The 26,324-nt window shown below is 34.0% G+C and overlaps 1 protein-coding gene across 14 annotated transcripts in view; it reads right to left on the bottom strand.

Moving 5' to 3' along the window:
- LOC110442316 (sodium channel protein para-like) overlaps window positions 1–26,324 on the bottom strand; it is a 162,664-nt gene that overhangs the window by 23,788 nt on the left and 112,552 nt on the right. For 8 of the 14 annotated variants that reach the window (XM_021485855.1, XM_021485853.1, XM_021485854.1 and 5 more), the window contains 19 exons: window positions 25,505–25,585; window positions 25,021–25,149; window positions 24,241–24,332; window positions 23,753–23,953; window positions 22,864–22,927; window positions 21,423–21,567; window positions 20,305–20,454; window positions 18,970–19,170; window positions 16,219–16,653; window positions 13,509–13,601; window positions 10,123–10,207; window positions 9,599–9,649; window positions 7,954–8,198; window positions 7,080–7,253; window positions 6,265–6,624; window positions 5,263–5,381; window positions 4,173–4,390; window positions 2,483–2,520; window positions 79–435 (listed from right to left, as the gene is read on the bottom strand). In XM_021485855.1, coding sequence (XP_021341530.1) covers window positions 79–435; window positions 2,483–2,520; window positions 4,173–4,390; window positions 5,263–5,381; window positions 6,265–6,624; window positions 7,080–7,253; window positions 7,954–8,198; window positions 9,599–9,649; window positions 10,123–10,207; window positions 13,509–13,601; window positions 16,219–16,653; window positions 18,970–19,170; window positions 20,305–20,454; window positions 21,423–21,567; window positions 22,864–22,927; window positions 23,753–23,953; window positions 24,241–24,332; window positions 25,021–25,149; window positions 25,505–25,585 — 3,238 coding nt within the window. The remainder of the gene's footprint in view (window positions 1–78; window positions 436–2,482; window positions 2,521–4,172; window positions 4,391–5,262; window positions 5,382–6,264; window positions 6,625–7,079; window positions 7,254–7,953; window positions 8,199–9,598; window positions 9,650–10,122; window positions 10,208–13,508; window positions 13,602–16,218; window positions 16,654–18,969; window positions 19,171–20,304; window positions 20,455–21,422; window positions 21,568–22,863; window positions 22,928–23,752; window positions 23,954–24,240; window positions 24,333–25,020; window positions 25,150–25,504; window positions 25,586–26,324) is intronic. The other 6 variants (XM_021485860.1, XM_021485859.1, XM_021485861.1 and 3 more) reach the window with 6 other exon arrangements.

The raw sequence follows: 26,324 nt of genomic DNA, 5'->3' as shown, positions 1-26,324 counted from the left end.
CAATATCTTACCAATGCTAGGCTACTGGCCAGGATCATGATGATAATGAACTATAAATAAACAATGCCAATATCTTACCAATGCTAGGCTACTGGCCAGGATCATGATGATAATGAAGGTTTCAAAGTAGTTGTGCTCAACCATTGCAAACGCTTTGCATCGAATGTTCCACCACTTTTTTCCTGTATCAGAATTTTCAAAACGAATGCAACATCCACAATGCTTTCTGCATATTTGACACCAACAATCATCCGGGTAACTTGCAAAAACGACATCTACTTCATTGATCTCTGGATCCCCTTCCGCGTCGACCATGTTTAGGCGCTCCTTTGCATCGTCTGAGAGCGTAGAACAAGAACCTGAAGAACTACCATCCATATCTTTATGACTTTTCAAGGTTGCTCGACTAGCAGGTCTGGTAGAGGACTCCGATTGCTTGATAGGAAAAGGCGTAAAGATATAACAAGAGCCATGATGTCACTGTAAGTGTACGTGTATTACATGGTTAGTCAGGGGTTATATTTATATGCAATTGGACAAAATCTTGTCATTCCTAAAATAAAAGGAGGATTTCGAAGAATTTGCTATGTTCCCTTATTGGGCCCTGCCCCTCTGTCCCCAGGGGGTCAGACCAATCGTTGATACAAAATTAGGTCCCCTTCACCCAAGGGTGATTTAGACCAAACATGGACATAATCCTGTCATTCCTACAGAAGAAGAAGAATTTAAAAGCTATTTTTCCTCTTTGGCCCTGCCTCTCTGCCAAAAGGGGGGTCATACCCTACGTTAATACAAAAATGGTTCCCCTTCTATCAAGGGTGCTTCATCCCAAATTTGGACAAAATCCTTTCATTCCTACAGAAGAAGAAGGATTTTGAAGAATTTGCTATGTTTCCCTTATTGGGCCCGCCCATCAGGCTCCAGTGGGTCCTAACCCACCATTTATACGAAATTGATTTCCCTTTCAAATATGATGCTACTGTTCGAATTTGGTCCAAAAAAACATACCCAAGGTAGAAGAAGAAAACTAAAGCTGTTCCTCTAAATCCCTTTTTTGGCCCCGCCTCTCTGTCCCCAGGGGGATCAGACCCACCGTTTAAAGCATCCTTGAGTGAAGGAGAACAAATTTTGTATATACCAAATTTGGACGAAATCCAGTCATTCCTACAGAGGAAGAAGGATTTTGCTATTTCCCCTATTGGGCCCCGCTCCTCAGTTCCCAGTGCGGCCACACTCAACGTTTATACAAATTACTGTAGAAGAAAGATATTAAACGTTTTACCTCTATTTCCCCTATTTGGCCCCGCCCCCTTGTCCCAGGGGGTCCACACTAACCCTTTACACAAAATTGAGTCCCCTTGGCCCAATGATGTTCCAGACTAAATTAGGATAAAAATCATATAATCCCTACGGTAGAAGAAGGATTTTAAAGGTTTTACCTCTATTCCCCCAATTGGACCCGCCCCTCTGCCCCGAGGAGGGCCACACCCACCATTCATACAAAATCTTATCCCCTTCGCCCTTTGACACCTGACCGCGATATTTGACACTTTAACCACTACCTTTGACACTTTGACTGCGACTTTTGACATTTTAACCACGACCTTTGACACTTTGATAGCAACCTTTGACACTTTAACCACGACCTTTGACACCTTGACTGCGACTTTTGACATTTTAACCACGACATTTGACACTTTGACTGCAACCTTCGACACTTTGACCACGACCTTTGACACCTTGACTGCGACTTTTGACATTTTATCCGCGACCTTTGACACTTTGACTGCGACATTTGATACCTTGAACAAGACCTTTGACACTTTGACCGCAACCTTTGACACTTTCATCTGAACCGATGACAAACAAAATCTAATTATGTGAAGTATTCAGAATAGCCTTTCAATGGTGTAAATATAACACTTTATTTGTTGCGGAAGTTTTGATATATTACAAACAAGCTTTTCATTTTAGAAGTGGTCAAGCAAGATCTATACCCGTAACGTTAACATTTTGTCTTTGACCAATGACCACCAAAATCAAATTAGGTGTAGAGCTCAATACATTTGTATTACCATATTATGAGGTAAAAATAAACTGAATTTGATAAGGCGGTTGTCAGATATCTTATATACAACATCTTTTCTTTAAAAAGCGGTAAAGTGTGATATTTGACCGTGGTATGGACCTTAATATTACAATACTGTGGTGTAAATATGAAGTTTATTCGTTCAGGGTTTTATTGGATATCTTCTACACAAACTGTGTACTACTGACGGACAGAAGGAAGCACGGACACAGACAAAACGATTACTTAATATCCTCTTACTTGGGGGGGGGGGGGGGGGGGGGGGGGGGTATGTGTGTGTATAAACAGTTTGCTTACACTGCATATTGTGAATGTTATATGAATATAGGGAAAGGTAACGCTCAAACAAGCAGGAAGCAAACAACGCATGCTCTTTTTTTAATGATCACTTACTTTGTCCATGTCCGTTACGCTTATCGTAGCACTGTCCACTATAAAAGAAAATATATCATATTTATTGACATATGAAAATTATATGTGTTTTATATATATGTATTCACTGTTATCTTACTCGTTTCCTTTTTGTCCACATAATACTTCAAAGGTTTTATTCTGCCAATATAACAATAAATGACAACGCGAAAGAAAAAATATTGAACGGAGGCAAGAGTGTTCTGTTTAACGGTGTATTAACATTAAAATTAGGAATTATTGAACTTAGCAATCACTTAATTCAAACAACTTTCTGATTTTTCTTTTTCCGATTAACCGTTATTACTTCCCCTTTATGTGTTTTTCTTGTTAGAAATTTCAAATCTCAACAGGAAAACGTTTAGCATGCGACTTCATAATATAAATTCAATATTCCTGTTAAAATAACATTACTATTGTACTATATTAGTTTAATATATTGAAGAAAAGTACCAAAGCGTAAAGGAAGGCTCAATGTCGATACAGAATAGGTCAACGTTTTATAAGAATAAGGTGAAAAGTGGATATTGCAAACAATATAGCATTTCAGATTTTATAACAAAATAATATAAGTGAGTTAGAAATAACAGTATTTTGTGCAATTTAAATGCCATCAAGATAAAAATGTGCGTGGGAATATTTCTGAAAATAGTGCGATGTAAACTATCATAACAGACATGTCTGTGCATAAAAAGCGTTGAAAATGCAAAAGCGTAGAGAAAGAATAATGGATGGGAGGAGGAATAAAGGAAGCAGAATATTTTTTTATAGAAATCATCATGCTAGGGATAGACGAATACTAGTATAAAAGACGGAATACAAAACAAAAAGCAAAAACGTATTCAGGCAATGAAAATATATCTAAATTAAAATTGATTACGGAGAGAATGAGAGACAGACCGACAGAGACAGAGGACAAGGAATGTGAGATATACAGAGAAAGAAAGAAGGAGACAGAAATATGTACATTTGTATATGTATTGGATATATAAAAAATAGCAAATCAACAGAAACGGAGATAAAGTGATAGTGATAAATTGAAAATCATGTAGAAAATGAGATAGAGTTAAATAAAATTTGATTGACAGCTATAAAGTTTGCATAAACCAGAAATATAAAAGAAAAAGAAGACTGCGAGAGAATCATATCTACTTAAAAAAAAGCCAATAAAAACTAATACTAGAACAAGTATAGATGTTATAAAAAACGAGAAATTAAAGTTAAACTGAGAGACAGGTCTATTACTTAGGCTGCAAGAGAGTTATGTATACTACAAGAAACGATCTGATATCAGAGATAAGATATAGACTGCGAGAGAGTTATAGATATTCATATCAAAGAGATGAAATGTAGTGTGGGAGAAATGTTTAGACAAACAAAATGAAGAGTGCGAGAGTTTTAGATGCTTGAATAGATAGAGAGAGGAAGAAGTTAAAGAATCGATATATCTCTCTATATATTTAGAACAATGAAGGACAGAGAGAAATAACGAGAGCGAAAGATAGCCAGTTACATACAGAGAAATGTGTAGAGATAATCACGTAAATCACCAGAGACACAGAGATAGAGAGAAAGAGATTGCAAAAAAAAAAAACATTTTGAATGAGCAACCGTCGAGGTTAAAACATTTTGCTTGAGAGATTTTGAGGTATTTGAGTGGGTGAAAAAGGACCTGTAGGCTTGTTGGCGGTGGGAGTGGGCAGCTCGTGGCTCTTTTCCAGTTTACCGTTACGGGTAACAGCTGGTTGTCCGTCTGATAATGGTTCCTTTCCGTTGATTTCGATCCTTGACAGACTTGGAGACACAACCGGCAAGATAGGGGGCTTACTTTTACGCTGCATTTTCACCTTCACACATACAATAATGTTAACTTTCACCCATGAGCCGAAGCTGAAAAAAACAAGGACACACAGTTTAAGTCAACACCCCAAACCTATAAGATGTAACTACATTTGTTACAAAATGGAGCATCATTTCTTGTAAAATTTTAATTTTATAATCTGAAACATTCTTTTTCCGAACTTAAATATATGTAGAAAACTGAATGACGTTAAGTTGACAATGCCAATAACATTAACCTTTAAATTCCTAATAACACCCAATTACTGATTTCTAAATAAGACATAATAACACTATGATCATACCCACTAAATAGATAAAACAAATCCTCTTATTACTACTAACCATAAGCGCACAAGGTCCGTGTAATACTTAACATCAAAATTCTATTTTTAATATTCAGATGTATGAATGAAGCCAAATTTCATAAAGTAACAAAAAATCTAATATTGATTTGAATTCTTTAATTTTTTCTACTTTTTTTAGAATAATAAACTCTAGGTTTTGATATATTAGGTTTTCGATAAAAATAAGATAAAACGTCTTACTATGAACAATTAAATGATTGTGGAAAAGATTCGTTTCGACTAGACCTGTAGATAACCAAAAGGTCATGAGATTTTTAGTTTACCTTTATAACGCGAGAAGAAACTCTCACAGATTCAAGCATACCGTGAAAAATTGATCTGGTACGATACAAGCATGTATTCATGACCATCGCTAGGGTTATTCGTGAATTTGACCATCGCGAATATCTTATTACAACAAAAGCTGTAAATGCGAAAATTCAGTCAAATGTAATATATTCTTACATACATAATATTTTCATATTCATTTCCCTAATGTAATGCAGTAACCAAGTTAAGTTGATTGCTTTTCAGCAAGAATTGTTATATCGCAAACAATTGTTTTATCCAACCTACCGTTTGAACCTGCTGATTGCTTCCAGAAGTTTATTTGGTTCAGCCTCTTCGGTACCAGAATCCTGTAAACTGTCTGCTCCAAACGCGCTCAGCAAACAAGCGAGAAACAGGTTCAGTACCTAATGATTATACCAATATAGTCGAAATAAACCAGTCATATCTTGAGATAAATGTGTAAGAATACAACATATAACTTGAATGCATTTTCGGTCTAGACATCAGCAAAACAACATTTGAACGTTTTAAAAGTTGATTATCTTTTAAAGATCATCTTTTTAAGAATAGTCAAGGTATGTAATGTAGTTTGCAGTTTATTGAAACAAAACATTTATAACAAGTGCTTGAAAGTGTCATTTACATTGCATCGGTACATAAGATAACAGCATTCTACAGAAGCATAAAGAGTTTTGATAATTGTAATGAATGTTGATATTCCTTTAAGTTATTGTTTTCATTTCCAAAAACAACCACGACATCAATTGAGTTTTGGATATTTATAATCTACGAATATTAATGAGACTGGAATTAACATACCAAAATATGAAACTTTCAATGGTTAATTTATTCCATCATAAAGAAATATATACCGTTGCAGATATTCTGATTGACATTGTATATAATATGAAGGAAAATGTTAATCGTTTCTTTTATAATGCAAAATACATAGACCCAAATAAATATATCCACAATATCAGCAATTAGAATTACATGTTTGAAATCAAAGTCATGTTTATACCATGAAGTAATTAAAGGACAGGAATTGCTCATGTTATCAAATATTGAAGCATCTATTACACAAAACAATAACCGATTCAAGATGTCAACAAAATACCAATAACTAAATAAATCAAAATTCATATTAAGGAATATATATATATTAAATATTGGAGCATTTATTACGTGTAAAATAACCTATGTCAGCTCTAATTTTCCAACAACATTATTAAATATATTTTTTTTAATTTTTTTTTTTTACATGCAAAATGATGAAATAGCACTCACAACTAAATTCCCTAACACCATAGTCAGCAGGAAGAAGGGTATACATTGAAGTCCAGCGACACGTCGGCATCCCCACATTGATTCAATCCACTCCCCACACAGTACTCGGAATACAATCATGAATGAGTGCAAAAAATCCGAAAAATTCCATCTTGGGAATTCCTCGTCATGGTAGGTCCCATTTGGACCGTACGCGTCTTTGTATGAATCCGAGAACAACTGTTGACCCATCACAGCAAATATGAATACCACAATACCTAGCACAAAGGTAAGGTTTCCTAAGGTGCCTACTGTTCTGGCCACTATACTTATCAACATGTTCAGTGTAGGCCAGGACTTTGCCAGCTTAAACACACGTAACTGTCAAATAAATAAAAATAAAAATGTAAATAAAATGCAATCCAATGTTAACATGATAGACAACAAACAGATTCATCAATAAACAAGACATGATATATATTAAGAAATATGCATTCATACATATTTCTTAAACTTCTATATAAAATATCGAAGCATCTATTCAAATAAAACAACAACCGATTCAAGATGTCATTTAGACAACAAAAGTATCCATCAAAATACAAATTATACTTAATATTTAAGAATATTTGAGCATTTATTTCGTTTGAGATAACCGACTGAAGATGTAAAAATAGAAACAATTAGGGTGATTTGCGAATAATTTTAAAATTAAATTTACAAGGGGAAACATGAAGTTGTTATTGCACTTAACATTTACATTTGTTTATTCTACATTAGTTCGATAATCATTAAGAAAACTGCATTTCACAGTTTAGAATTCTTTTTAGACATACCAATCTGAAACTACGGAGCACGGAAAGTCCAGACACTCCATCCAACGCAAGTTCAAGGAAGCTAAGGAATACAATGACACCGTCAAAGCAGTTCCATCTATCCTTCAGATATACTATTGGGCCTAAAGCAATAACTTTGAGAAACGCCTCGGTTGCAAAGATAGCAGTGAACACCTGAAAAATACCAAGTGTAAGTAAAGTTATAATCCTTTATCTAACTAAACTCTTTACTAAGCTCATAAATGCCCTGCCGTCACATGAAGTTAATTTACTCAAATTTGCAAGTTAATCGCAAAGACTTGCTTCTTAAAGAGTCATGTTTCTTCTCCCATCTAGTTTGGTCCTCAATTCTGTTACAGTGACATCACGTTAACTTTCGTCTCAAAGATGTTTCAACATAAAAGGTAAACCACTTAAATATGTTTCTTATCATGTTGTTAAATAATAACAAGGTATGGATAATTTTTGTTCACGTATATGTTCAAATTCATTAAATAAATAGATGATTTAATGAAAGTAATTGTTAACAACTTACTTATAAGGCGATTAGATGGAAATTATTTTATGTAGCAGTTACCTCATGTCTTTAATCATAGGTTTATTACCTTATGATGTCATATCACCAATTTATATACATATATGCCATTCTTTCTAAGGATGTTTAACTATATTTGTGAAGGCTATACATATGGCACTTATTATCTAAAGAACTTGTAGAATGCTTGCTAATTTATGCAGGTCACAACGTAATGCATTTTGTTACAGTTGCCCTGATACTGAAAACGTTAACCTCAATTAAAAACAAAAAATGTCAAACGTTATTGTTTTTATCATAGTATAGAAATAATTGAAATATTGTTCAATAAAATCATACATAATTGCCATTTGCCAGAATATTTTCTAAATTCTTGGACATCCCGTAATGATCCATTCCCATGAACGCAGTGTTGACAACGATACAGATTGTGATGAAAAAGTCAACGAAGGCATCGAGGATGAACCAGGCCACGCTTTTCTGAAACATCAACCAACAAGGGCAACAAGTCCAGCTGCAGAATTTCAGGTACAATCTGTCCTTCAGAGGAATAACGGGTTCGCCCAAATCACTGCTCATAAAACCTGAAAGGAAAAAAAGTTACATAAAATGTACTTATTTTGACTGTCTTAATTTTCACGTCTTCTTGATTGATTTGATAGATATTTCGAGCGTATGATATGGGGATTTTGATTATTACTTTGTATGAGATAGCATAAGAAATTAGCTATATTGTTACATTGTTATCGTTTCCTACACAACGTTAATGCTTATGAATTGATAAATGACGTTAGTATTATTAATTTGACTGTCAGAAAAATAATATGCATGAACGAGTTGAATCAATTATACTGAAGTAGAATGGATAATTAGTCCGAAATATGGCCTTTACTCAGCCAGCAGTATTTCATACGCAAAACGCACCTGTACAGAGTTAGAGTATGATAAAACAATGGACCTTTACAGAGCTAGAGTGTGATAAAACAATAGACCTTTGCAGAGCTAGAGTGTGATAAAACAATGGACCTTTACAGAGCTGGAGTGTGATAAAACAATANCAGAGCTAGAGTGTGATAAAACAATGGACCTTTACAGAGCTAGAGTGTGATAAAACAATAGACCTTTACAGAGCTAGAATGTGATAAAACAATTGACCTTTACAGAGCTAGAGTGTGATAAAACAATAGACCTTTACAGAGCTAGAGTGTGATAAAACAATGGACCTTTACAGAGCTAGAGTGTGATAAAACAATAGACCTTTACAGAGCTAAAGTGTGATAAAACAATGGACCTTTACAGAGCTAGTGTGTGATAAAACAATGGATTTGAAATGTTATGTAGTAGTGTGAATCGCTTTTGCGGTAAACCGCATTGCTGTGTCAGTTTTACTTGTGAAGATGAAATCAACTTCAGAGTTTTATTTCGACTTGGTGTTCGAAGAAGACGAAGCAACACAAAGGGAGTTATTTCCCTTGTCAGCAATTCATCTCGTTTTTTGCTGTGTATTATTGATTCCTAGAGAGCAATGTCGATGGAGGATTGGAAGTGGGCAAGTTCCCATTCAACCCTTGTAGTTGACTTCTTATAAAAAAAAAAAATCCAAAAACTTGAATTTCTAACAACTATTTTTCTGTAAAAAGTATCAACTTTGCAGAAATGATTTAAACAACTATGTTATCAAAGATATAATGGCAAAAATATGTTTTATCCTAACGATTCTTTGTAAAACTCTGTGTATCTTAATCGACCTAAAAATCTCAATATGCAAGTATTTTTCCAAAAAGACAAACAATTCGCCAAACTTGAAATTGATGGTAAAGAAGTTTATATTCGGAAAAAAGAAATGCCAAACAAACATGTAAAGTCACATGTAATTTAAAATGCTGTTTTTTAATAACGTATTCGGGTTCGATATTTTGTGGAGGTAATGTTTAAAACTACAATTGGGCCAACGCCTACATAAGAGTAATAGAGTGACACGTACTTCCTCGATGACCGGAGGCAGTTTCCAAAAGTTCTCGGATGACGGTCACATCTACAAATAATATCACATGAAGTACATATAGTTTCAGCTAAAAAAAATACATGGTTAATGAAAAAAGGTATACAGATCACTCTGACTTTAACTTCAAGGTATGGCGCTTGCAAGCTTGAGTGTCGGTAATGAAATCTAGGAAATCAACAGTTTTAAACCTAATATTGGAACCATGCAATGTTAAACACATCCCTCTTAAACGTTCTTCATAAAATCCAATTCTAACAAAGTTTTCAACGCTTAACGCCTAATTAAACAGATTCAATCAACTAAGAAAAACTTATCTTTTTTGATCGGAGGACTATAATGAGTTTTAATTGCGTTATCTGAGAAATTATTTTTACCTTTTTTCGACAGCAAACCATCATACATTTATTTGTATTCTACCAAATGATGTACCTAACATTTACAATTTATAAACTTGAATTTGAATATGAAAATGCACTGTCTTTTTGAAATTTCACATTTGTTACCTTTCATGTCTACATCCGGGACACTTGGAGTCCGGCAATCGTTTGGATGACCTTTCTTTTCCCCCTCGCGGTCTGACATTGAACCCTTTAATACAAATGAAAACATTGAAATAACCTACTACATATCAGATTGCAATTAAAATGTCTATCGAAGGAAGGATTAAAATACAATAAAAGGTATATGTTATACACTCTTAAGCTAATGCTGTTTTTACATGTTGGTGTTAATATGTCATTCCTTATAAATCTAACAAAGGAAAAAAAAATATGAAAAATTGTACAATATTTGTTAATATTTCATTTAATAGTCATAGAGGTAGTTTAGATCATTTCAAATTATTAAACAAATTAAATATGTCAACATATTATTTACAATAAAGACATTTGGCGAACAAAAGCATTTTTCCCGAAAATATGTGGTTTACTTTAAATTTTCACGAACAGTCACATACTTTGAGGAAGAAGTATAAAATTTAAACTTTTCAATTGGAAAATAATGTAAATTTTGATATATAATTATAACCATAATCGATAACAGGAGTTCAGTAAACATGTCTGTAACATTCAATTCTTTGGAGAACACGTTTTATGACTGATTAGTTGACAACTGTGGTTTCCGAAACGGACGCCCCCTTATATGCACTTTTGATAAAAACTGTATGACGTCAGTCAGCAAAGACAAAGCATTTACAATAACTATTGACTGAAGACACGTAAAAGCATAATCAGGTTTGTGTATGAGTATGTGAGTGTCATTAGCCATTTTTGATACTTGAAACCCTATTCAAATAAACTTCAAGTACCACCTGATGGCAAGGTTTTGCCATTCTATATTTAGAACCGGAAGTTCGTGATTGTATTATTGTCTAGTGATATCAATTGCATATGTCAAATTTTTCAAACAAACGTCTATCCTAGAATTTGGTCTTTGTTGATAAATTAAATAATTAACAACCAGCCATAAAAATAAAAGACGAAAAACTGACTTTTAATAAAGCAAAATGTAAACATTATAATGCTTCATTTAACTAAAATAATCAACAGAAATCTTAACAAAAGCAGCACCTTTTTAAAACTATAGCTATTTGATGCAGAAAGAAAAACAAATAAAGATACACATTCACGCTACATTGTGATCTTCGTTCACTTAGGACTGATCAGTTGTACAAAATACCAAAGAATGATAACCCATGTTTGAAGTGTTCTGAAACATATTTCAAAATACAGCAAAAGAGAAATAGTATCCAGAAACAAGAACTTGAAAACTTAAAAACGAAATTTTGAAACAAGTTCATTTGATGATCATGCAATGAAAGGTTCGGGCATTTTTGAGAGAGAAAAAAAGTTCAAGCTTAAGTAACAACTGAACACATCTTGCGTTACAAAAGCACTGTCTAAGTTAGCGTTCAGTAGAGCTCAATATTAGATAACTCCACCAAAATTATTTACCAGAAAGAGACAATTTCAGGAAAATAAATTTCAGAACGATAAACCAATATCCTCTGTAAGAACATTTAAGGCCACAATAACGTCTCTCTAGAATTCCCCAACCTGACTATGCGTGATATCTTATAGTCACAGCCAAACAACACTATTCACTTAAAAATATTAAAAGGCTTACGGCACATCTCAATATACAAATAAGAGCATTTAAATGCAAATAATACCAACATCATATCTGAATGGATGAACCTGTTATCAGTGCTTCAGAATATACTGCCTTGATCTGCTGCTTCGACTATTGGACTGTTTGAATATGGTTCATCTTTTGAATTATGGACTTCTCGTTTAGCGTAATTTGAATAAAGACGACCCGTGTAGTGAAGTGTGTTTTTGAACGATTGATAGACCAACCATATATAGTTAAGTGATTGGTTCAATTTTGATAGTTTTTTGGTGACCACATCCGTAGAAAATCGTGTCTCGAAACTGGAATTCTCAAGAAACGTATTTGGTAACGGGAGGTGACTCCTGTCTACAAGGTTAAAATCCTTAAACCTTCAATACAATGCCGGGTTTGTTACCGATTGGAGCTAATTCCATATAGAAACTGACTTTAATCCCTAGTCGCACTTGAACTGACAAAGCTAAAGGACGTTGTCGGGTTTATTGTTAAACACTAGATTTATGGAAATTATTTCAACTCTCTAGCGTTTATCAATAATACAGATAAGAAATCAAAATAAACGAATTGATAAGGTACCCCGCCAAAATTTGTATAGGGAGCACCTGTTATTACTATCCCCAGTTAATACAGAACAGATTAATAAATGTATATGAAACTACACACGCCTTAAAAGACCATCTGTTCACTATTACCTGTAAATAAAGATATGTGTATAACTGTCATATGTTTATTAAAAGCCTCTCTGTGAAGCTCACATGAATAGGAAGACCACCTGCCTATAAAGACCACATGCATATAAAGCCCACCAACTGTCTATACCAATCTTCATAAGAATGCCATAGAGATAGCTTTACTGTATCGTAGGAAATTTTCGCGGAGGATTCTTTTACTATTATACCATAAATATAATGAGATGAACGAAAAGACTTGTTTACCATTGTTATGCTAAATATTGGAATTATGCGCTATTTCAATATGATATTTTACGTTATTTTGTTAAAAATCATTTGTAAAATAAATGTCATCAATAAAATACAAATTACCCTCGTGAGCGCAATATTTCCCTGGCTATGTCGCTCGAAACATATTCCCCGCGAACTAATTCTGATCTAGAAAACCGCGAAATTAAACATCCATACAGTATAACAACCCGTTGATAAAGTCAACATTTCTGCTTATTTTATGATATCTGTTAAATATATAGGTTAGCTTACATAGATTGCACATCTATAATACTTGTTTTTCTATAACACATTTTATTATTTTTTAGTACATGAATAGTGTCCCCTAAAATCTCCATAATAAGCCATGGCGCTTATTTTCAATTCTGGCAAGGAATCAAAGAAAGCCGGCTTTTTTCAAGAGAGTCTTATTTTCTAAGGCATTTAAACAGTAAGTCTTCATTGGCATATTTCAACAACTTTTGTATACGAACAAAATTATGCAATACTAAATCCTGTAATGTAATAGTTACATGTAAGACCGAGTTAAGCCGACCGGGAAAATATGGTTCTTACCTTTAATCTAACGCATATTTCAAGACCAACTTACTTGCAATGACAGTTTATTATCGTTATATATATTTTTGACTGCAAGGAATCTAAGGTTTATTTTCAATGCTGGCCTATTTTCAAATCAGACTTATAATGCATTTTAGGGTATTTAACCAAATTTATGCAAAGGAAAAAATTGGCCGTGACATTTCATTAGTTTGGTAACGATAGGTATGACTAGTTAGTACAATATTAGTAGGAATTACCTGGATGGCTGGTTGGGATATGGCACATTGACGATCGCGTTCACCATTTAGTACCGATGATTGTTCATCAAGTTCACACCTAGTATACAGAACCTGTTCAAAAGTCACTAAACTATATCTTATGTTTAACCTTAGTTTGGACGACCCAGACAAATGATATACGCTAGCTTGGTATAATCACCTACATGCATATACATGTCCATATGGAAAAATATATGTCTTTAGTGCTATTTAAACTAAACATAAAACCGATAAATATTGTTCAGTTTACATCTATATTTATATTAAAGATATTTATATACCTTTTTTCTATATAATAATAAAATTCGAATTTGTTTATATATATATATATAAATTATAATTATATCAATTTTGAAAATGAATTGAAACTCCATTCATGAAAAGTTATTCATTTTTATACAAGTTTATCCAAACATATAAAAAAAAAAAGGTTAGTACTTCGATGTCACCAAATCGAAGACATATAAGTTTATTAGTGAAAAGGCTATACATTATTTAAGCAAGCACTGTGTGCAAGATCATGGTCGATATTTCCACTGACCACCATGCCGTCCATCACCAAGCGTATCTTCAGGATGTCTAACAGGGCCGAGAATGTGTCATTCATAGAAATATAAACGTATTACCCGCACTCGTCTGGCAAAAGTAAAAGCACAATCAATTGTAACCGGCGATGTATCACCTATTTATCGATTTATTATCTATTTTTTTATTGAAGAGTTCAGATTGAAATTCGAACAGATTACAAACGTGTTAGTTCAAATGTTTATTTACAGCAATTGATTCTTACTTCTAATTCTCGAAGTCGAATACGAACTAAAGGTCCCGATCGGACGTGAAAATATATTGGGTCACCTGCTCGACGACATGGGTTTTCTCCGGGTACTTCGGTTTCCTCCCACATTAAGACCCCTGCGCGCTAACATCCGGGCCAGCAAGAGTGATGAATACAAGTTGAAATAACTTGTTCCATAATTGTTGTAAAATAAATAACGTTTATTTTAAAGAAATTACGACTTTAGTAGATATGGACCTGGTTTTTCCTACTCTGATAAGCTGAACTAAATTACGTTAAGTATATTTCAAAAGAAATATATATATTATTTTGTGTATTCATTTAATTTCATATTTATTTAATTGATTAAAATTCCAATCTAAAATGTCGTGTATGATAATTGAAACTTATCGACTTAAGAGAAGAAACATTTTTTTTGTAAACCTTCAAATAGTTCTCATCAATCGTATTTTGAATAAAAAAAAGCGTTAACGACACTTCAAGGCAATGAGGCCTTTGAACAACCGGGCCCTAGCCTGGTGTACGTTTAGTTCACAAATCAAATACAACATATGTTACATCAGAGTGACTGTGTTTCGTACGATTATATTATTTTTATATTCCGGAATATTTTTTTTACGTTATTTATAGGGTATAAGTTAAGGCTATTAACTCTAAGATGATGTGCAGAGGTCAAAGCCCGAGAATTTCTTTCAACAAAACCGCAAAAAACTCACTCGAAAAATGTAAGCGCTTTTAATTTTGGTAAGCATATTTAAACCAGATATGTATCACTGTGTGTAACAGTTACGCTGTTACTTCTCTGAATGTAATCCATGCAAAAGAGTGATAAATATGGCCCAACATTAACAAATACCACAAACAAGATTTAAATATTGTATATTTGGGTTGATTTCGTGGTTCTAAATACACTGTATATATTATACTATTCACGAGAATCACCGTCATATATCTGCCATTTTGATTGAAGTATCTCTAAATACTGAACTAATAATATCCAGCAAGGAATCAATCATGAATTTAAATGTCTCGCCAAATTAGATTTTAGATATTATTCGTTTTCTTACATTTCATTTGCGAACACCAATACATTATTGTAACAGTTATCGTTAACAAAGGACACGACATATCATTTCGCCTGTTTTGAATTTAACAAATGTTGAAGCCTCACAAATATCAACAAATATGACAAAAGCATAGTATAACTACAATCACAACAAAGACTGTTTGCAAAGCATGGTGTGGAATGCGATAATAGCATGCAAACCAAAGGAAACTATCCAAAACACTAAATATGAGTATATCCTTTACCAGATAATGTGCTATAATAGTGAAATGTAAGTTGTTCGTGTGTGTTAGTTACACTTACAAAGTGAAAGGTGGCTGTTTATTTAGTCTTATATGTTATCACTTATACGTAATAGTTATGTGACGTAAGCAAGATATATGTCGTGTATAAGATTAATACAATATACGTGTTGAAGATATAAATGTGTGTAGTTAAGGAAGAAGGTAGAACCACTACTGTTAAGTAAAGTTCAAAGTATCATATATTAGGAAGTTTTGAGAAAATATATTTCATAGAAAATACATTAATCTAGTTAAGAATCGTTCAAAACCAACCGCGATTACGAATTGAGAATTACGATGTCAAAAGTCCAATTTTGAATAATTCTTAAAAAAACCTTGACAAACACGTGAACAACCAAATATTCATTTGGAAAAATCATGGCATAAATCATGATGTAGAATTACAATGAAAACGTTTATGATTTGTTTGAACGATTTGACCTAGTATGCAATGTATATGCAGAGTAGATGCCACATCAGTAGTAGTAAAGCCCTTCACCAGGTAACTGGATACATCACGATTGTCACGTGACCAACACTTACGTCATCAGACTTAGATCTGTGTACATATACCTCGGGCAGAAGATGATGTTGGCCTTTGTGCTTGTTCATCGTAAGAGTAAGAGCATCGAATTTGCTTGGCGTCTTGATGGAATGTTGGGAACGCCGGCTGCCATGTGAGGCACGGCTTAGCAAAGAAGCGACGCTATTTCGCCGAGATGAAGGACGTCCATCGTTTTTGAGGCCAAGAGATGCCAAGCTGCTCCTCCCGTGTACGTTTGTTAAGTATCTTTTTAAAGTGTCTACATTATACAACTCATCTGAAGAGGGCGTAACTGCATTAGATTCATCAGCAAAGGGTAAGAATATTTCCAAATAAGGCGGCACAAGGGGCTGGCGATCAGCGTTTTGAGAACCATGCTTAGGTTTCTTCTTGCCCCGACTATTAAACGGGGAACCTGGTAGACTGAAGCTCGGCTGAAAAAGGGAGATAGGAAGCTTAGTATCCAAGGCAACGAAAAGTTAATGGTGCAGGGGTTGGGATGCCGGAGACAAGGCCACAGGTTCACAAACAAAACAATGCATGTCAACTCCAGTTTTCTTGTGATAATATCTGCCTTGAATCAAATGGCCGTTAAAATCAATCATCTGTCAATCACACTTATCGAAGTCTTATCCAGTAAGCATGCAGCTATATTTTAACTCTAAATCATCGTTGTCAACCTAACAGTTTCCTAGAAAAGCATTTACTGGTGTTCCTGGCAATAACGAGAATCAAAACACAGACGAATTTCACATACAATTAAATATATCTGCATAATATTAAACCAATTATAGTTTTTTCCAATGGTATTGTGTGTTGTTTAATTACGTTATATCATACGTTTCGTTTCCCTTCTTTATTTGATTTTAAATCTTAACTCATTAACTATTCTCTACAAAATATGAATGTGCATATTTTCAAGCAGGCAGATATTCAAGAGTATACCAGGCGTTTATCAGAAGTCGTTATTTTAAGTAAAATATGAAAAAGCGTGCCTAAATCTCATATATATTGATATATACCGAACAACAGAATATTGCTGGTTTCAAATAAATTGTATTTACAAAATTACTTATGCATATTTATATTAATATACATCTTAATGCAAATAAAAGATATTAAAAATGTATGTGAAGTCGAAACAAGAGGCACAAGGGTTCTGCATATCTCACCGGTTTTTTCGTTTATATCCTAATCATTACCATATTTACGACGAGGAAACTACAAAATGACTGTCACAGATATGTTCACCTCTTTATTCTGTGCATGCATAATTTTGAAACCATTTTTTATTTACGTTTAAGGATCCCTGTCCCACTACAGGCAAAACACGAGATATTTCCACTGTTTTTTCATACTAACAGTTACTTCCCCTTAATTTCACTTTGTATTTGACTGTAGTCGGGCTGGGCAATGGAACTGCCACTGCTCAGGTGGGATAGTTGGTTATAGCTCTCGTATTGTGAACGGAGATCCAGACACTGCTGTTGATAACTTTTTAGTTTTTTCAATTCTATGATTGATTCGAAAAGTTCCACGAGGTATAGGTTTCTTTTCTGAGATAATTTATTATAACTATTGTCATGCTAGTAAACAAGTCCTAATATCATTGTTGCCATTTTTGATAATAGTATTGGGATCCTTAAATCAGCGTGTACGCTTATTATAAATAAGTTATTAAAAAATAAGTTCTTGTGATGTTTTAATTATCTAAAGATGGTGAATGCTTAAGCACAAATCGATGGCATACCAAACATAAGTTATGCAGAGTATATTTGTATATCATTCAAAGAACGTTTTGAAGTACATCTCAATATTAAAACTGAAAATGTCTGCCTTAAATGCACTACGTGAGGACAGTTCACAGAGAAAACGATCTTATCTGCAGTAGTACAATTTGAAGTTGACTATGCAGGGAAACAGACCAAGAACGACGACTTTCCCTCATAGTGTTGTCAATTTGTAACGTAGATCCGATGCCACCTGGCTGCTAAGATGGTTGAGAACATTTTTCTGCCCATTTCTTATTTCATACTTTCGCGTATCATACGTTTACAAAACCCGTATTCTTTACCTGAGCAGATATATCTGAAATGTCAGCATGAATTTTGAAACAATAGTAAACTATTTTATCTGTTTGAATCAATATCCACCTTTTTATGTTGTAAAATATGGGGGAAAGGTTTTATTATTATTAAAAATTGATAAAATAGAATAATCTTTCGACCCCTGTTAATTGAGTCAAACACCCATTATAAAATACATCAATAAATATGAGAAGCATTGATATTAGTCTCTTTCCAAGTTGATTTCTTGATTATTCCAAAAATGTGATTTCTTTAAAATTTACCTTTAAAAATGAACTGCGATATTTTAGTAGTTGACGTATGCCAAACATTCTACAAAACCATTAGGAGACACGATTGCGCCAACTCAATGCTGGTTGAAGCAAGCACATGCATGCCATTTGCAGTTGGCTGCAACGTTGCAGGATTCGGTAAGGGGCGAGTAATGTTGTAATCATTATTTGGAAAAATAAATCATGCAAAATCGTAAGAAGCTGAAACGAGGCATTTGAACATTTCTGTTGAAAATTACACGTTCGTCGTCAAAACCTACACTGCAGTCATTTGGATAACACTCAATATATTTAATTGCGTCCAATGATGAAAGCGTAAGCGAGCAAGTCTCGATAGAGACGCACATGAAGCCCAAAGTTTAGAATGTACGTAGACAATGTGTGGACCTACTTTCACTATAGGATGGTGTGCGAGCTCTTCTGATTGTTTTTCCGACTGAATACTCCCGCTGTCCTTGTCCTCTTTTCCGTTGTACGGTGGTAAAGTAATATTGGAACCAGTTGGACTTCCTGTCATCCCCTGCGGTACAACTACTGTTATTGTACCACCCATGTGTGCTTCCGGTGACATCCCTGCTTTTTCCATTGCCTTCAGAATAGTGCAAACATACCGAGAATATTACATCTGTTTAACTATCTTAATCTGCCCTATTACAGAAAGTTTGACATTCAGCAAATTCTAAACATTATATTAGTCTGTCTTTTAATGAATAATAATAGCTGCATATTATTCAAAGAAAAGAAAAGATAAGAAGTACATTATCGTAATCAAAGGCGAAATATCAACACTGAAGGGAAGGTTACACGTCGAAAACAATATATCCGCCTATTTGGAAAATATATTTCTAGTATACGACGACTTCCTTGTACAGTATTAAACGTGTTAATATTCTCAAGACCGATCGCTCCCTTTGTCAATTACACAATGAACGTAATAAACGTGTCGCATTGTTTCAAGACCGACTGGTTCCTTTCTTTTCACAGTTTGCATAGGGACCAGTCGGCCTTAGCTTGACAATGCATTCAGTCAGTCTTAAAACGCTGTGACATGTTTGTTTCATTCATTGTCTGTGTATGGAGCAAATCTTTGATATGTAACATAACCTGTTTTCAATGCTACTAAGCAATAGGTTCGATGTCAAAGGGAATGTTATGATACTGAATTTTAAATAAACAACAAGTAAGAAACGAAAATAAATAAACTTATCTAAATGACAATTTTGCTTTAGCATATGGCAACCTTGTTTCATTGTGTGACTGCCGTGATATATTTAATATAACTATACCATTTTTGCGTATCACGTAATGTAATATTTCTCAAATGTGACGTCAAAAGTAAGACAATAGAACGTTATGACATTCTGATTACGTAACCATGAAGACATCACATATGACGTCACGAAGACTTGCTTTTATAAAAAAAAAAATGCCAGTTTTCGCAATACTTCTTGATAAGATGACAAACATTATTTTGTCTTCGTTTCTACGTTATCTAAGATTTATTAATTTTATTTCAAAGTATTGATTTTAGCTCAGCAGAGCCTCGCTTAAAACCATTAAAATGAATCTATAATATTTCTATCATACAATATTACAAGTCAATACCATAATGTCTTAATAGAAGCTCATTTTAATTCAATGTTTCTCTTTAATTTTCCTAATGCAGATGATGAGCTATGAAATACATAATGTACTTAATTGTTTTGTAAACTTTATTGATCCTTACTTCATTTTCCTCGTCAGCTTTATCCTGCTTCTGTTGTTCATCGTACGACATGGCTACGATAGCGAGGATGAGATTGACCAGATAGAACGAGCCCAACAATATGACAATCATGAAGTAAAGACAGTTCCAAGGACCGTTTGCACGCAAAACCTATAAAAAGAAGCAAACACTTTTAATGAATTATGTTCGCGTTAATTCACATACAAATACATCAAGTTTTTTAAATTTATTGTGAATCTGTCATCCAGAACATTTAAACAAGATATATAATGAAGCTACTTTTATTTCATTTGCAAATTAAAATCCTTGCAAATTACTTGTTTGAAACAAAAATGCGCGAATAAAGTCTCTACAAATATGACGTGATTTACTGCAATCAAACGAGGAATTTAGAACGTAATGCGAAATCATTCTTTAGCGCAATATTTCAAACGCAATATTTCAAGCACAAAAAAAAAAGCGCTAAAATACGATGACCGCTAAAAATATGTTCATTTACAGTTTCGATTGATTATATATTTTTTTTAACGTCCTATCTACAGCTAACTCTTTTAAGGACATGTCTTCATGTGTGTAATGCATGCGTGCTTGTGTATGTATGCTGGATGTAGGGTATGTTGGTGTATTTGCCTCCTTGCGATAGCGCGGATTTAATACCGACTTTAGAGTACTACCTGATCGAAGTACCATGACGAAGGTACCCAGCATCGTATTCTACCCGGTCACATGATATTGACAAAGGGTAGTCCAGTTGTTGCAATAACCCTAATTTCTGAACGTTAAGCAGGTGATAATAACAGAACCCATGGTAAAAGTGAGGTATAACTAAGCAAGGCATTAGGCAACAAAAAGGTATGTAGGTACAAGAAAATTAAGATCACAAATGTTGCAAGGGGGGCAGCAGGTCAACTGTTGTTTCTTTGATTTCTCATAAGCCGAAGACACTGGCGTATACACCCCGATTATACGATGGGCCCAACGTTTGGCGCCTTTTCCAACATGTAATCGGATACAGGAGGCCTCTGCTTTCCTTATACATGTGTTTACAGTATCAATGCACGATAGATTCCACCTGTGTATGACAAATTGTCCTGACTTACCTAGCTTAACCGACTTACCAGCATGTACAGGTTTTCCCAGTAATCTTGCGTCATCAGACGGAAGGCACAGAGAAGAGCCACCCCAAAGTGATCAAAACTAGTGTAATTGTAGTTGGGGTTGGAATGTAATTGTGGAATGCAGGTGTGGTTCTCTGGACAATCTCTAAAACCAACAATACAGCATTTAGTTACAAATTCATCTAAATTTGCCCTGGCAGGCTTCCGTTATACTGTTGTGTCTCGCTTGTCAAATTGTTCATCAACAAGCCAGGTACGTATGAAACGTGTTGCAACGTTTCAGGGGACTTTGTTAAAGCTTGACATAGGGACAAGTTGGTCATGAATCGTTACAACAAGTTTAATACGAACCCTGTTTGTGTTTAATATAAACATTTGATATTACGGGATAGCCTAAGTTCGAACGTACTGTCACATGTGCCTACATGATTAAACCTAAAAATACTGCAATAGGAATTGATCTGCTTCAATCAAACGATGCTTCTAACCGAGAGTAGGTAAGGAAAGCAATGCATGTTATTTCTCAGTACTCCACATTTTCTTTAACATTAAAACTGTTTACATTTGTGTATAATTTAACAAATAAGCAATAAAGTCGTAATACGTGTACTTATAGCATTATACAGTGAAATATGTTGTGGTGTGAATAATTTGACCGACACATTTAAAGGACACACTGAACCTCTGCGTGTTATATGAGTATCTGACAGAAATGTTTAACTGACACATTGAAAATTGAACGGATGTTCTGAATATTAAACCAATATATTGATTTTATTTTTTTGACCGATGCATTGAAATTAGTAAAATACATTTAATGCAATAATTAAATAGAGGTTCTTAAACGAGTGATGTTGGTTGTCAATTTTAACTCAATTAACTCAATTAACTCAGGTTAATTAATTTCCAAATTGATCAAAACACGATGTATACCGAGTGTCTTTTACGATTTGAAAATTAGTTAATGAGAGTAAGATAAACATGATAAGCAAATATTATGAGTTTGGGGTCCTTTTTCTCCCGTAACGTTCATATCATATCTAGAAATCCATGTTTCCCTTGGGAATGCATTATTTCTGTTTCCAATCGTTGAACCTGTTGCCATGACATATGCCGTCATAATCGAAAATGATGGCGCAAAGCATTGTTACGTGATGTTATAATTCTATGAAAAAACAATGAAATACGTCCACGGCGTTACCCGCCAGCAGGTTTATCCAATGTGTCGGGAGCTAGGAAATTGGTAGAAGTTGTGGAAGGAAATCACTAATACTTTCAAAATTATCGAACTTAAAAAATACATTCGATGGGATTTTAACAGGATCACAATATGATAAAAACAACACTGAACATAACCAAAAGCTTAGGAGTAATTATTTTATAAAACATATTGCCTTATTTGGTTATTATGCTAATGATATGCTATGGGGAGGACACTTACCCTGCTCCCGTCGAGTTCCCACATAGAAATGGCTCGACAAACTTATCCGGAGGGTACCAGTTCTCTATAAAACGAGATAGTGCATAAATGTATAACATATCTAGAGAAGTAGATTTTAGTAAATATATCATATGTCGTTTGTTTTATGATAAATAAGAAAGATACATGTTAACATTTTTTGTGTAAATTAATTCAGTTATTTTATCTTTATCTATTTTCCATAGTAAAAAAATCCCACAACGATTGTAAGGTACAATATTAAATTAACACATTTGTTTAGAAAGCTTCAATTCCAGAAAATTTAAACCAAGAATCAAGTCTCATGAACGGTCTGTGACTTAAAACCAATATTCAGATATTGATAAATAAATAATTATCGTAGAAACTATTTTAATATATCCTATATTTTCAGTACATAGTTGCGTTGTGTCGTACCTCTAACGAAGAAGAGTTCTAATTTATTTGGCATTTTTCTGACTTTGAGTTAATTTCCCAATTACTTTTTATATAGCAGGGAGCTTAACCACTACAATACCGGTCATGCTATTTGGTATAGTATTACCTTTGTACAGCATTGGAATTTGATCAATCTCATCCATATACCTAAAAAGTCCTGCAATCTTTACTTGTCATTAAACGCATAAGCAGACAACATGAATTTAACAGGAGAATAACTTAAGAGGGCATGTATACAGGAGCATAACTTAAGAGGGCATGTGTACAAGACAAAAGAGTAAGGACTCTCTACATTAAGCCTAAGTGTTTTATTTCCATGGCCAAAAATCAAAGTTATACTGAAGTGTCAAGTTAACAAAACCGTGATTCGACCTCAAAATCGATGAAACTAGGGCAAAGTATGAAAGATTTATATTTTTGACACTATACATACCTCTGTCCCAAACGTAGTTAAAGTATTCATCGTCAGTCATGTTGTCATTGTCCGCATTTAAAACACACTTGCTGCGCAGTGCGCCCATGTACATCTGCATCCCGATCAAGGCAAAGATGGAGAGCATGAACACGGTCAGAATCATGACGTCACGCAGCCGTCGAACGGCTTCGAGTAAGGCACCCACAATGGTTTTTAACCCTATGAAAGAATCAGAAATGACGTCACTTCCGTTTTTGTTATATTATATAAAGCACATGCAGCTTAAAAGAACACTTCAAATAAAAATACCGTTTTCAAAAAAGGTTTATCTGGCATATATTTATTTAAAATATCCTTGGTATCATTATAACTTAAGACAGGGTTATGAATATTATTTTGTAAAGGCTAACCTGATATGAAAGTGTTTTAACAAGTTTCAAATAAGTTAGTCTGGTATTACCATTGCCGTTTTAAAACAATACAGTTATGTACACGTCAGATCTTACCCGGTATTACAGCTACAGTTTTTAGGGCTCGTAATACCCTGAAGGTTCTAAGTGCTGAGAGATTTCCTAATTTGACGAACATTGTAATGTATCTGTAAAAGAAAAGAAGGAATTGAATACTGGTTCATTAAAACATAGAGCAACAATCTGTAAATAAGTATCCACGCCCTTAACAATAAATCACCATAAATATAAGCAGCACTTAAATGATCTCTAATTGTCTCATTATCAATGTTTGTATGCGACAAGATATTTGTAACACCCTGGTCCCAGTTGCTTAAAAATGGTCAGCTTTAACCAGTGGCTAGGAAAAAAGTCAAACTGTAGCAAAAAAGAAGCAATAGCTTTCAAAGTAAACTCAATCAATCTGATCTGTCTCAACAAATGTTTAGAAGTGAAAAGATATCAGATGTTCTTGATTTTCATATTTCAAGTTTTCCCTAACTACTGGTTAACTCTTACATCTGAGCGACCTAGACCTGATCTACCGCCCCACGTATTACATTCCAAAAATCTGAGCGACCTAGACCGGATATACCGGGCCCACGTATTACATTAAAAATCAACATATTCGTAATTAGTGAAAAATAAGTAAATACTGTCAGAAAATAGATTCTCAAACTAACCTGTATTGTTCTTAATCTGATAAGTTTAGGTTATGGAGGGGAAGTATGAAAGTAACATTCATATTAAATTACAGACATATCAGCTCAACTGTAATATCTCAACCTGTCATATTCATACGCAACAACAGGTTTGTTATGATGAAATGATACTCACGCCAAACTAATTACTGAAAAATCTAACCAGTTCCAAGGGTCTCTGAGATATGTGAAATCTTTTAGAATGTACCCACGGGACAGGATCTTGACGCTCGCTTCAACGGTGTAAATAACTGTAAATATTGTCCTGATGAAAAAAACACGACATTATTGGTCATTCATATCATTTGTATGTAGTATATTTTAATCAATAATCATCTATCTTTCTTTAAAAGGTATGTCCAGAAAATGGCATTAAAAGACAATCATTTGATAAAAAAAGAAAAGAAAATATTATAGACTACATCGAAGCACATATTATTGAAAGGAATATGCATCTGAATAAATGTATGATTTAACAACTAATTTTTTGTAGGATGTCATCAACATTAAAAACAGAAATATTTGTTACTGTCAATATGATTCGCATTCTAAATAACAAATGAATTTATGATTATATTACTTTACGGATAATATGTGGTTGCCTGTCTCTGTATACTCACTCCATGGTGGGGAAACTTCCAGACATAGCCATAAACACGCAGTTAACGATGATGGTGAGGATAACACAGAGACTGAACACAGTGAAACACATTAAGGAAAGATACATTTCAGACGTCAATCAAATCAACGAATGTTACCATACTCACCAATGGAAGATGGACGTAGAACGAACAAATGTATTTGCACCTATCAAATTGGTATGCCAAAATTGAATTGGCAATATCCAAAAAAATGAAATGGACAATTTCAAAAAGCCTACTAGTTCGTTGACTCCCTTGTATTAATGGATCCCTTCTTATAGATGCTTATTTATAAAAAAAAAAATATATATACTAATGTCTCAGGCGAGAAAAAAAGGTTTTTTTTATCATTCATTAAAACTTATTTGATACTATCGAAGTCATTAATGACAAGCGTTTTATACTTCATAAATCATGCTGATATTAATTCAATTCAAAGTACCTTGAAACTGAAAATCGAATGAAGAAAATAGAATAGTATTTTGAATATTTCATGAATCTGATGAGTTGCTCTTTTTAAGTTTTCAACTGGTGCTTTAGTTAGTGTAACAAAATGTGAGTGTCCTTTTAGAATAGGTCTAGCCATCACTCTCTTCCATCAAATGTCACACCTATCCAGGCTAGAATGCAATGGCAATACAATGTCACAGACCACATGGATCTCCGTCTACGCCAAAAACAGGGTCGCGTAGGTTTACACTCCATATCAATAATCTATAGCTAGCTGTGGAAACTGTTTCCAGAACGCTAAAGATATATAAGAATTGCATATAGACTATTTGGAGGAGAAACTCGTTAC

Source organism: Mizuhopecten yessoensis, unplaced genomic scaffold (assembly GCF_002113885.1).
Source record: "Mizuhopecten yessoensis strain PY_sf001 unplaced genomic scaffold, ASM211388v2 scaffold716247, whole genome shotgun sequence".
Lineage (NCBI taxonomy): Eukaryota > Metazoa > Mollusca > Bivalvia > Pectinida > Pectinidae > Mizuhopecten > Mizuhopecten yessoensis.
Note: the sequence above shows the minus strand (reverse complement) of the source record. Positions and strands in the feature narration are given on the sequence as shown.